This window comes from Dictyostelium purpureum, assembly GCF_000190715.1.
Source record: "Dictyostelium purpureum unplaced genomic scaffold DICPUscaffold_64, whole genome shotgun sequence".
NCBI classification, from domain to species: domain Eukaryota; phylum Evosea; class Eumycetozoa; order Dictyosteliales; family Dictyosteliaceae; genus Dictyostelium; species Dictyostelium purpureum.
The window spans coordinates 72,538-85,564 of record NW_003519401.1 but is presented as its reverse complement, the minus strand read 5'-3'; the positions used below and the strand labels follow the sequence as shown (position 1 = coordinate 85,564).

Sequence of the window (13,027 nt, the reverse complement as noted above, 5' to 3'; positions counted from 1 at the left end):
TAAAAAACTATATATAATAAATTTTATTGTCCCAATTACTTTTTTTTTTTTTTTTTTTTATGAAGAAATATTTTTTGATGTTTCTTATTTTTTTATTTTTTTTTAGAAAATTTTGATAAACCAAAAATAAAAAAATTTACCATTTGAAAATTTTTTTATATTTATTTATTTCTAATAATGAAATATTATTTATTTTTTATTTTTTTAATAATTAATAACATTAATAGTTTTGTAATAACATTTAATAATAGCGTAATATCGGAATGTACCAGCATCACTCCTTGTGATTTATCTAAAAGAAATGTTTGGGAAAATAATGAAGCTCCAATTGATGGTGACGATGTTTTAATAGACCTTTCAAGCTATTCAGTAAAATATAGTATTTATCTTGTTGCTAATAGGCTAGATATAGAATTAAGTTCATTTACTTTATATGGTCAACAACAAGCTACAGATTCAGATACTTTAGAAGAGTTATTAACCTATTTAACAATTAATAATTCAAATTTAACAATCATAAATCAGTTTAATATTCAAAATTCAGTTTTAAATATAAATGAAAAAAAAGTAAATAATAATAAAATATCAATAAATAATTTAATTTCAAATCAAACCTATACAACACTAGGAGGGTTTTTAAATATAGAATGTAATACTACGCAATTCGAGGGTGGGTCTACTTTTACTGAAATTATAGGAGATACAAATTTTACAGTAAACAGTGATGCTAGCTTTGATTCAGTAATTCTTCATTCTAGTAGCGGATTTTTCACGACAATGGGAACAACTTATTTCACAAAAGAATTTTTTTCTTCGAGTATTGTTCATTTTGGCGGTAATCAAACTATTTTTTCATCTCTATCCACCATCAATACAATGTTTTTAGGAGGTCAAATGAGTATTACCAGTGGTGTAAGGGTAACAGTAAACAATTATATTCAATTAAATTCAAGGTCTTCAATTGCTATATTACAAAAATCACAACTATATTTAACAAATTCCATCAATAACAAATTAATATTAAATGAAGAGATAGTATTGTTAGATAATAGTTTTTTATATATTCAGTCAGGTTTCATCATTTCAAAAATGGGTGCTCAAATGAATGGTACAATTATTATTGGCGATGCTAATGATCAAACAGCTTTTTCAAACATTGAACAGCCCTTTGTAAACATCTTATCACAAGGTAATGTTACGCTGTTTTCATCAACTTTTAACCATGTAAATATAATTTCAAATAATGCTTGGCTCAATATAGAATCTTCATCGTTTATTAATAGTCTCAGTAACCAAGGTGTAACGAATATATATAGTGGTGTGTCACTTACATTATCTGGATCATCCTCATCTAGCACTGTAAATTTGGCTGGTACTCTTACTGCTCAAAGCTATTTAAACGCACATGCCATATATATAAATAATAATGGTGCATTATATTCAAATGATAAAGTTGACGCTACAATCTATTCTACATCTGGTGACATTTATTTTAATTCCCCAAACTCCACATCCTTCGCTAAATCAATTAGTATTCAAGAATCAGGCACTTTAACATTAAATAAACCCAGTTTATATATTCAAAATAATTTCGCAATGGATACAGGTTCATTACAAATAAGTTCAGTACAATTAAATAGTTTCTCAGCACTCATTCAAATTGATGGCTATGCTAATATTGGTTCAATTTCCTTTGTTATTTCACTCAATAACGGACAAATAAAACCAAGAAATCACGATACAATTATTTTATTCTCAACAAACCATACTCTTAATAACTTGATCAATATAAATGAAACCAATATAAAGTTCTCAAATCTTCAAGATGTAAAATTTAACATTATTAAAGATAGTACAGGAAATATAAATTTGGTATTTTATGAATCATCATCTTTTTCGACTTGGAAAATAATAGTTATTGTTTTAGTTGGTTGCGCAGTTATCATCTTATCAATAATTTCAGCCATTTATTTTATAAAAAAAAGAAAAAATTCTTCAATTGGTGAGGAGGGAATTCAATTCAATACAAAAGATAAATATAACCGTTATAATACTTTTGGGGATCAATAAAATATAAAATAAACATGTAAATAAAATAAAAATTGTAAATTATAAAAAAATTTTCTCTTTTTCTTTTTTTTTTTTAGATTTTTTAATAAAATTAAAAAATCAAAAACTGACACCAAAATTTTTTCTGAAAAAAAAATATCTGTGATCGCGTACAAAAAAAAGAAATCACCAAACTGTGTAATACAGATTGAAGGTAAAATATAAATAAAAAAAATTGTAATTTTTTTAAAAAAAAAAAGAAATATAAAAAATATAAAATAATTTCTTTTTTCTTTTTTATTTTTCAAATCAATAAAAATATAAAATGGGTCAAAGTAGCACTAAACTTTCAAAAGATGAAATGTCAAAATTAATGACTAAAACTAAATATTCAAAGGAAGATGTAGATAGATTAGCAAAAGATTTCATTAAATATAGTGGCGCTGATAAAAAAGAAGGATTTTCTGAAACAGAGTTTATTGATTTCTTTGGTATTCGTTTCAAAGATTGGGATAAAGACTCAATGAAATTAATGTTCAAAGCTTTTGATTCCGATGGTGTATAGTATCGAAAAAATAAAGAAAATTTTTTTTTAACAAATTATTAATTAATTTTATTTCATACATAGAATGGTAATTTAGATTTTAAAGAATTTACAACTGCATTATACTTAATGACCAAGGCCCCTGTCGAAGAAAAATTAGGTGCTTTATTTGATATCTTTGATGAAGATAGAAGTGGAACTTTAAGTCAAAAAGAAGTTGAAAAAATGGTTACTGTTGCCTGCCATAGTGCCGCTGCAATTTGCTTAGCCACATCTGAAAACATTGATTATGCATTCTCTCTTTTCAGAGATGTATACATACAACCAAATGGTTTAAGTAAAGACCAATTTATCAAAGTTGGAAAAGCTTCAGATAAATTCATCAAAATGATTTGTTTCTATGATACTGTTGGAAATCTTTTATATTAAATTAAAATGTAAAAAAATAAATATTAAAAAAAAAAAACCATATTTTATTTTATTTTTTTTATTTTCTTATTTATTATTTTAGTTTTAAAAATAATAATAAGTTTTATAATTAATTTTTAAATTTTTTTTATTATTTTATTTATTTAATTTTTTTGTTTGTTTTCTTTTTTGATTATACAGGTTGTTGTTTAAAATTAAAAATTTTAATTTTTTTTTTTTTTTTTTTTTTTTTTTGAATCTATATAACCATTTATATAGGAATCTTCTAGTTAGCTATAAGTTTATTGTGAAACTTTAGAACATACGCGGAGCAATACTCATACTCATAAGCTCTTGGAAAAGCAATTTTGCGGCATATGGCATTCTGACTTGTGAAATTTGAGTTTTGTTCTTACATCTACGACATTCGAATGAATTCTTCTTTAAATTTGCAATGGCGATAAGACCACAAATATCGCATACATGTACACGATAATGATCTGATTGATCGAATAATCTTTCTCTAAGGAAAGCTGCTGAACCATGGGAAATCATACAATCCTATAAAAATAAATATTAAATAGTTATTAGTATAAATATATTTAATTTATTCTTTTTAATATAGCAGTGGGTTAAAATTACTCTTTCCATCTCACCGAAACGAAGACCACCATCTCTTGAACGACCTTCTACTGGTTGACGAGTAAGAATTTGAACTGGACCTCTTGAACGACTGTGAATTTTATCATCTACCATATGTTTAAGACGTTGGTAATAGGTTGGACCAATGAAAATTTGAGCATCCATACGACGACCAGTGTGACCATTATACATAACTTCGTGACCAGTCATTTGATAACCAACTTTGTGAAGAGCTTGTGAAATAGCTTCTACAGTAACATCAGTGAATGGAGTGGCATCACCTTCATCACCAGTTGAGGCAGAAACTTTACCTAAAAGACATTCAATTAATTGACCAATAGTCATACGAGATGGAATAGCGTGTGGATTTACAACAATATCTGGAACAATACCTTCTACAGTCCATGGTAAATCTTCTTGACGATAAGCCATACCACAAGTACCTTTTTGACCATGACGTGAAGAGAATTTATCACCAATTTGTGGTACTCTCATTGAACGAACTCTAACTTTACAGAATTTAAAACCTTCACCGCTGGTGGTAAGAATGACTTGATCAACAATACCATTTTCAGATGAACGAAGTGCAGTACTACTATCACGTTTAGTGTGACGACGGGTTTTTGGACCTAAATCATCCTCTTGTGGTGGTAATGGAGTTGTTTTACCAATGATAATATCATCACCAGCAACACGGACACCTGGGGCAACCAAACCATCTTCATCAATTTTTTCATAGGAACCATGACGCATACCAGCACAAGTATCACGATCTGGTTTTTCAAATTGCTCTTCCATGAGTGATGTTTGTTTCTTTTGTTCATCTTTATATGCACGATAAAACATTGAACGGAATAAACCACGATCGATAGCAGATTGATTAAGAATTACAGAATCTTCTTGATTGTAACCAGAGTAACAAGCAATAGCTACACAAGCATTTTGACCGGCTGGTAATTCTCTAAAATGTAAATATTCCATTGAACGAGTTGTAACTAAAGGTTTTTGTGGATAAAAGAGTACATGAGCCATAGTATCCATACGTAGTTGATAATTTGTAATGTAAACACCCATAGCTTGCTTACCCATAGCAGCTTGATAGGTATTACGAGGTGATTGATTATGATCTGGGAATGGAATAATTGAACAACAAACACCAAGAATCATTGATGGATGAATTTCACAATGAGTATAGGTGTGAACGATTTGTTCATTTGCTAATGGAACTAAATCGTCTGGTGTCATTGCAATTAAAACAGTTTCTTCTTCTTCTGCATCGATATATTCAATGATACCTTCATTTAAAAGATCTTGCCATTTATATTCATCACTATTATTGATAAGTTTGGAGATGTGATGTTTTTTAACTTGAAGTTTATTATCTTGGACTACAAAGAGAGGTCTACAACAACGGCCTGGATCAGTGTAAAGTCTTAATTCTTTTTCTCTAATGTCTCTAACTACTGAAACTTCGACAGATACATCACCACAACGTCTAAGAAGACGAAGGGTACCTAAAAGCTTATCTGGTTGATGATGAATACCAACCCACATACCATTGACGAAAATTTTAGTTGCAGTGAAAATGGATGAGAGATCACTAATTTCTTCGAGATTTTCGGTGGTCCATTCTTCAAGAAACTCTAAAATTGGTTGAGAAGCAGAACCTACAGAAATATAAGACATCATTGAAAGATTCTTAACAAGACCACAAGCTTGACCTTCTGGGGTTTCTGATGGACAAACAATACCCCAATGAGTGTTATGAAGTTGACGTGGTTTAGCCAATTTACCTTCTCTACCAATTGGTGTATTGAGACGACGTAAATGGGATAATGTTGAGGCAAAAGTAAGACGATTTAATACTTGAGCTACACCACTCTTTGTACCACCACTCTTTGATGAACCCCAATTACCAGTAGCTAAAGAATATTTAAGACCACTAGTAATAGTTTTAGATTTGACAGCCGATGATGGAATGAATTCTTTATCTTTATCTATACAACGTTGAAGATAAAGACGAACGTCTTTAGTAAGTTTTTTAAATAATTGTCTGAAAAGTGTACCTAAAAGTGGACCTGCTAAATCTAAACGTTTGTTGGCAAAATGATCACGATCATCTAATGGACGACGTTCTAATGAAGCTAAAAGTAATCTATGTACAATATAACCAAAATAGAAAGCTTTTTTGGTTTCATAAAATTCAGCAACACTGACATGTGGCAACATTTCTTTTTGTAAAACTTCACGGGCAAATTTAATACGTTGTTCCCTTGTACCAATAGTACTACCACGTTTACCTAAATAATCCAAAGCAACTTCTTGACTTTGAATGACAAATGATTCTTCTAAAGATGGTCTCATGAGATCCATCATTTGGGCATCGTTGAAATCGTAGCAAATATGTTCTAAAATATCTTTATCGGCAACAAAACCTAAAGCTCTAAAAACAATAATAACTGGAACATCTTGTTTGATATATGGGATGGTAGCTTTGATACCGACTGGACCTTTGTTTGTATTGTGTAACATTTTCAAATACATTGTTGAGGTTGGACGAGAACCAGTTTCTTGACATGAACGAATTTCTGCAACATAGGAATATTTTGATGGTGGTGATTTTTTAAAGACATAAACATGATTGTTGTTCATTTTTTCTTGAGCAATTAATACTTTTTCAGAACCATTAATAACGAAATAACCACCTTGATCAAATGGACATTCACCCATAGTTGTGAGATCTCTATCAGTTGCTTCATATAACATACAATACTGTGAACGTAACATAATTGGGACTTTACCAATAAAAACTCTTTTTAATAATTCATCATTACGACGTTGTTCTTCGATTTTTCCTTTTGGGCCAGTCATAACAGTTTTAGTGATATCAACAAATAATGGGGCTGAATAGGTTAAATTTCTGATTCTTGCTTGGTTTGGTGTGACTTGTTGTGATACACCATCGATTTCTGCTGTTGGTTTACTTAAATAAATTTGTCCAAATTTAACTGAAAAGGTTGATACTGTATTTTGAATTTGTGTTTGACCTGGATGATGTTGAGCTTCAGGTCTTAATGTAATTGGTGGTGATTCATCAATAATTTCTTGCATTGTATTTTGAATAAATTCATCAAATGAATCTAATTGTTGTCTAACTAAACCTTTTTCTTGAAAATATGCACTGATAACTGTCCAAACATCTTCTTGTGTTATATCGCCATTGTAATTATCTGATAATAATGTAATATGATTAATATATGAATATAATAAACAATATATTTATATAAATTCAATAAAAGTTAAAATTAAATAATACCTTGAGAATCATCATTTAACATATAATCTGACATTTTTTATTTGTATATGTGTATATATTGAATATATAAAATAGTAAAGACAAAATTAATTTTTATTTTATTTTTTATTTTTTATTTTTTATTTTATTTTATATCTTTTTTAAAGAAACTTTATGGGTAGGAAAAAAAAAAACAAAAGGGAATATATTACAAAAAAAATTTAATGGAAAATATATATATTATAAACTATTAAGATTAATTAACAATTTATTTTTAGATTTTTTTATTGATTTGATTTGTTTGAAGTTATAATTTATTAAAGGTGAATTTATCGTGATATCACCCTTTTAGCTTCAAAATAAATAAATGAAAATAAAAAAAAAAAAAATTCATAAAATTGTGAAAAAAATTTTAAAAAAATTTAAAAAAAAAAAATTAAAAAAATAATTAAAAAAAAATATATTTTGAAAAAAAAAAAATAAAAAAAAATAAAAACTATTATGGTAAAATTAATAATATTATTAATTTTATTTTTAATTTTTTGTGTCTTCAAAATGATAACTATTTAAAATTTGTTCATTTTTGCTTTTAATTGCAAAAACATAGACATAATGGCTTTGAATAAGATCCCATTCTTCAAATTCATCAAAAATTTCTAATTTGTTGGTTCTAAAAATTCATAAAAAAAAATTAGTATTTGGGGGTTATATATTAAATAAAATTAATAAAAATGGTTAATTACTCTTTAATTCTATCTTTGTTAATGAAATGATTATAAACTTCTCTCATGTCCAAAATTTCTGTTTTGTTCCAACCCAAGTTGTTGTATCTTTTTCTTTGATCTTCAATTTCTGGGAATGATTCGATTGATAATAATGGACATCCTTTCATCTATTGTTTTAATAAAAAAAAAGAGAATATTAGTATTGATTTATTATTTTAATGAGGGAAATGGTTGATTACTTACTTCAATATTTTTTATCATCATTTTGCCAAATTCGTCATATGGTTTAATTTGTTCATATGTTATAAAGCCTGATTCTGTGAAATTCTTTGAAGCCCATTCGATTACTTGGTTTCCGCAGTTTGTTGGAATATATACCAATACACATTCTGAAATAAATAGAGTTGGGCAATTGTAATCTAATTCTAATTGTTCAAAAATTTTAAAAGTATCCATGTTTGTTAAATCAATTGGGCCTAATCTGTAAGTATCTGATTTTATTATTTGATGATTGGTCATTGATGATAGTTTTTCGGTACTATTATTGTTGTTGGTATTGCTATTATTATTTTCGTTGAGGTGATCATCTATATATTTTTTTGACCAATCTTTATCTATTAACTCTTGGAGTTCTTTATGATTTTGAATGATTTTAATTTTATTGGTAATTACTTGGTCATAGTCTACTTCGACATAAACAATATTTTCTTTATCGATGGTACCTCTTGATTTTAATCTAAAGTAATAGGTATCAAACCCACATCCTAAGCTAACGATTTGTTTCTTTACTCCGCTGTATTGCCCATTAAACTGTTCGACTAATTGTTCTATACATTCAACACGCGAAAAGAATCCTCTATTTATTAATGGTTGTCTTCTTATTGGAGATTTTACAAAATATTTTACAAATGGATCTGAATAATATCCTACATTAACAGCTGATCTATAAATTAAAAAATAAAATATTTATTAATAAATGAGTAATATTGTATTATTATTATTTTTTTTAAATATATAATTATTTACAATTTACAAGAAGCAGCATCATCATTAGTTCCAATAATTGATTCTTTATGACTTTTTTTAATATGTCTTATACCGAGTGGAATATGAAAGTTTGATGGTAGTTGAGGTGAAGCCATTTAAGAGATTTATTATAAAATAAAAAATAAAACAAATTCTGAAAAAAATAAAATAAAAATATAAAAAAATGAAAATTATAATAAATTAAAAAAAAAAAAAAAAAAAAAAAATAAAAAAAAAAAATTATTTTAATTTATAAAAATTGAAACACAACACCTTTTATATTTTAATTTTTTTTTTATTATAATTTTAATTCAAAATTCAAAAGTAGTGTTTATTTTTTCCTAAAATATACATTTAATTGCTTGAATATAATAATTTTTATTGAAAATAGTATCAATTTGTAAAAATTATTGCTGCTTCAATATATAAAAAAAAAGACATTTATTAAGCGAATATGGAGTTAGCTTTTAGGTTGGAGAATAATCTTCCAAACCCAAAATTAAAAATTGTTTTATTAGATCATTGTTTTTTGGATCATCGGGAATTCCAAAAATTAATTTTTTTTGAAAAAAATAAATTAATAGGGTAATGAAAAAAAAGTAACAATTATCCCAGTTTAATTGGACATTTATGTAAATATATTTTATTTATTTAGTTTTTATTTCTTATAATTTTTTAAAAATTATAATTTTAAAATCATAAAATTTTTTAAAAAAAAATAATTTTTGATATTTTTAATTTATTTTTATAATAAATTTCTGTTGTATTTCCTATATATTTAATTTAAAACCGCATAATTTAATATTATTTTTTATATTTTTATTTTTTATTTTTTTTTTATAATTTTTAATTTTTAATTTTTAATTTTTAATTTTTGATATTATTTAAAACAAATGGATAGTAGTAATAGTAATAGTAACAGTAACAATAATAATATAAATAAAAATGAAGTATTGTTTTGGAAAATATTTCATAATAAATATTTATTCAATTTAATCATTAATCAAATCCATTTTACTGATTGGATTGATAAAGAATCAATATTATTTCAAAATAGGAAATTTAAAGATACATTCGATCTTCAATTAATGTTAATTGGTAAACAATATTCATTAATCAAAGATAAATTAATACACAATGATTATCTATTCATTAGAGAAGATTCAATACAGGAATTATTTTATAAATTATTAATTTCTCAAAAACATGCAGACTATCCAGTTATAAAAGAAATATTTAATTTATTATTAGAAAAGTACAGCAAAGAATATTTTGAAATAGATATGGTTAAAATGGTCTTATTAAATTGTGGCAGTGAAATAAAACTATCAATTTTAAAACAAGTAATAAGTGAACCTTACTCTTTCGATATCAAACTATCTCATTTAGAAAAATCATTATCCTATTGCAGTTTTCCAATTATTAAAGAATTATTTTTAAAATATAATCAATATAATCAATATAATAATTATAATAATAATAATAATAATAATAATAACAACAATAATGATAATTATAATCAATTAAAACTAAATGCATTAAGTTTGGCAATTGATCACAATATAAAATCCAAAATAGACCCAGAAATAATTCATTATATTCTAGATAGTTTTTATTCAGAACCATCACCATCAGCATCAGCATTGCCAACTTCAATTAGTTTTAGTGGTTTAAATAAAATCGAATGTCATAAAGCAATATCGAGATTAACAAAATTAAATTTAGTAAAAGATCAAACACAATGTTTATCAGTTTATCCAAAAATTAAACAAATCAATGTGAATACATCAATAGATCAAATTTTAGCAATTTTTAAAATATATTTTACATATTCATGCAGTTGTATACGGAACAATAAAAAATGCAGTAACTCGAATGAGGCAAAAGAAGATTTTTTTGAAAAAGTAAAACAAATTATTGGTATGGATTTGAGAGAAGATACAAGTGATGATGTTGGCTGTAATCTAGATTTTGAAGCAATAAAACAATTTAAATTTTCAATTGCAAACCGTTTTAATTTAAAAAGTTTTTTAATTGAATTAATGATTTTTTATCGAATTTCGGAAGTTTATGATTCCGATGGTTGTTTCCTTTTTGATTCAAATAATTTAGGTTCGGGTTTAAAACCAAACAAAAATAAAATGATTCTAAATAAACCAGAAATTAGTAGTAAAATAATATTAAATAGGGTTTTGGAAAAGTGTAGTGAAAAATTCAAAAATCCGCAATTAGTTGATCAAATATATGATGCAATAGATCTTTTACCATATTTAGATATAGACCCACCATTACAGTCTGACACAAATAGAGATTATCAAATTTTGGAATATTTAATAACAAATGGTCAAATCAAAAGCATGGACAAATTTTATTGGCTCTTCAAATTAATTTATAGTTTAGATTCAAAATTTTTCAATTCATTTAGTTTAGATAGTCTTATTGGAAAAATGGGTTATAAACATGTAGAATATTTGTTATTCAGGTGCTTAAAAGAAGAGTTATGGGGTCTTTCAAATGTATTCACTCAACTGCTTTTTCTTTATGATCCAAGTCCAGATTTATTAAGTTTTCAAATGACATTTAATTTAATTGAAGATTTTAAAAAGGACTTTTATTATAGTTTTAACAATTCTCGTCATTTTAATAAAATAAAGTCTACACCAGAAAACATTGCCAAAGAAATAATAACACTTATCAACACTATGTTAAAATCACAAGAAATAACACCTTTAACAAATAATATTTTAAATTATATATATCAAAAATTTATTAGTTATAAAATAGATAATCATCATAGAGAATTAATCATAATTAGAAAGCTCTTTAAGGAACACTCAGTATCAATCTCGCACAGTTTGTTTTATTCTTTAGCATATCTCAATATAAGGTCGCCAGAAATACAACATATAATAGAAAATGTACCAGGGTATTCAGGAATTAGATTTGACTATGTAAATGGTGAGCCAATAGGAAGTGGTTATGATATCGTTAAATATTTAGATTGCAATATATTTACATATGATTTCGTGCTGGGTACCGAACATAATGAGGAGTATTTTATAAATTCACTATATTGCGTTATAGATAGAGTGATGAACCAATTATCAATTCCATTTTCAAATTCACCAAGTATTAGCAAAAAATTATTCATAGAATTATATTTATCAACATCTTTAAAGTTTAAAAGATTTAGTTTGTTTTTTAAAACTCTCGATAAAATCCATAAAAACATATCAACCCCAACAACAGAAGATGAAACAGATACTATTTGTAGTTTATTTAATGATGATATTTTGCCACTCAGATACAAAAATAGTTTCTATTCATTGGTTTCGAATAGTATGAATAGCCAAGAGCTTAGCAAGTTTATAGAATATCATAGTCGTTATATAAATTTAATTTATATTCAGATGGTTATTAATGGTAATTTCAGTTTAGCAAGATTCCTATTGGATAATTATAGCTCATACATCAATGTATTCCCAAGTTTTTTAATAGATAGTGAAAAATCATTTGGCATAATAAAATTCAAATACAAATATTTAGAATTACAAATGTTATTTAAACACTATCCAAACTTAGTTATGGACCCATCTACAATAACAGGTGTTATAACAAATGAAATCTATTTGTTATTATCCAACTATGTATATCTTAGTCCCAAAAATCGGGGTATTAGCCGATATGAAAATGATATAAATAATTTATTTTTAAAATCATTTATAGAAGGCGATATCAAAGTTTGCAATTTAATCAAATGTCATTATAAAAATAAATTTAGAATTACTGGTCAAGCTGCTCAGCAAGCAATAAAAAATGGAAATATTAATATTTTAAATTATTTTTTAAATCCAATCAACAGTTCATCATTAAATGAACATGATAAGGAGGTTTTATTATCAATAACTCCCAATAAAAATAATTAGTTTGTTTAATTTTATGTGTTTTAAAAATACACCCCATTTTTTTTTATTTTAACTAATTTATTTTTCTATTATTTTTTTTTTTTTTAATTTTTTTAATTTCAATTTAATCTTTCAGTTTAATTATTATTATTATTTTTAATATAATTTCAGTCCAATATTAAACTTAATATTATAAAATAATAATAAAAAAATTGAAAAAGAAATTTGTAATTTAACCAAATGTCTTAATAACAATTCTAAAATTAGCATTACTGGCCAAACTACTCAGCATGTATTAAAAAATGGAAATATTAAAATTTTTCAACAGTTCATCATTAAATGAACATGATAATGAGGTTTTTATATTGTTAATAGCTCTCAATAAAAATAATTGGTTTATTAATATAATTTTTATCTGTTTTAAAAAAATAAA

The 13,027-nt window shown here is 25.5% G+C and overlaps 5 protein-coding genes across 5 annotated transcripts; 3 read left to right on the top strand and 2 right to left on the bottom strand.

Annotated features, from left to right (window-relative positions):
• Positions 1-177: 177 nt before the first annotated feature.
• On the top strand, positions 178-2,070 carry DICPUDRAFT_150188 (uncharacterized protein; the record flags this gene model as incomplete). The annotated part of the gene is made up of 1 exon (XM_003286187.1): positions 178-2,070. The coding sequence occupies one exon, from the start codon at positions 178-180 to the stop codon at positions 2,068-2,070; it is 1,893 nt and encodes a 630-aa protein (XP_003286235.1).
• A 304-nt stretch (positions 2,071-2,374) lies between these two features.
• On the top strand, positions 2,375-3,022 carry DICPUDRAFT_150187 (uncharacterized protein; the record flags this gene model as incomplete). Its single annotated transcript, XM_003286186.1, has 2 exons — positions 2,375-2,608; positions 2,678-3,022. 2 exons carry the CDS (start codon positions 2,375-2,377, stop codon positions 3,020-3,022), a joined length of 579 nt encoding a protein of 192 aa, XP_003286234.1.
• Positions 3,023-3,082: 60 nt separating this feature from the next.
• DICPUDRAFT_46649 (RNA polymerase II core subunit) lies at positions 3,083-7,278 on the bottom strand. Its single transcript, XM_003286164.1, has 3 exons — positions 6,960-7,278; positions 3,644-6,873; positions 3,083-3,562 (listed from the first exon to the last, which is right to left on the bottom strand). Exons 1-3 carry the CDS (start codon positions 6,991-6,993, stop codon positions 3,317-3,319), a joined length of 3,510 nt encoding a protein of 1,169 aa, XP_003286212.1. The 5' UTR covers positions 6,994-7,278; the 3' UTR covers positions 3,083-3,316.
• Positions 7,279-7,439: 161 nt separating this feature from the next.
• DICPUDRAFT_54123 (uncharacterized protein) lies at positions 7,440-8,805 on the bottom strand (the record flags this gene model as incomplete). Its single annotated transcript, XM_003286163.1, has 5 exons — positions 7,440-7,608; positions 7,682-7,830; positions 7,907-8,201; positions 8,286-8,606; positions 8,690-8,805. 5 exons carry the CDS (start codon positions 8,803-8,805, stop codon positions 7,473-7,475), a joined length of 1,017 nt encoding a protein of 338 aa, XP_003286211.1. The 3' UTR covers positions 7,440-7,472.
• A 777-nt stretch (positions 8,806-9,582) lies between these two features.
• DICPUDRAFT_77120 (uncharacterized protein) lies at positions 9,583-12,615 on the top strand (the record flags this gene model as incomplete). Its single annotated transcript, XM_003286185.1, has 1 exon — positions 9,583-12,615. The coding sequence occupies one exon, from the start codon at positions 9,583-9,585 to the stop codon at positions 12,613-12,615; it is 3,033 nt and encodes a 1,010-aa protein (XP_003286233.1).
• Positions 12,616-13,027: the final 412 nt, after the last annotated feature.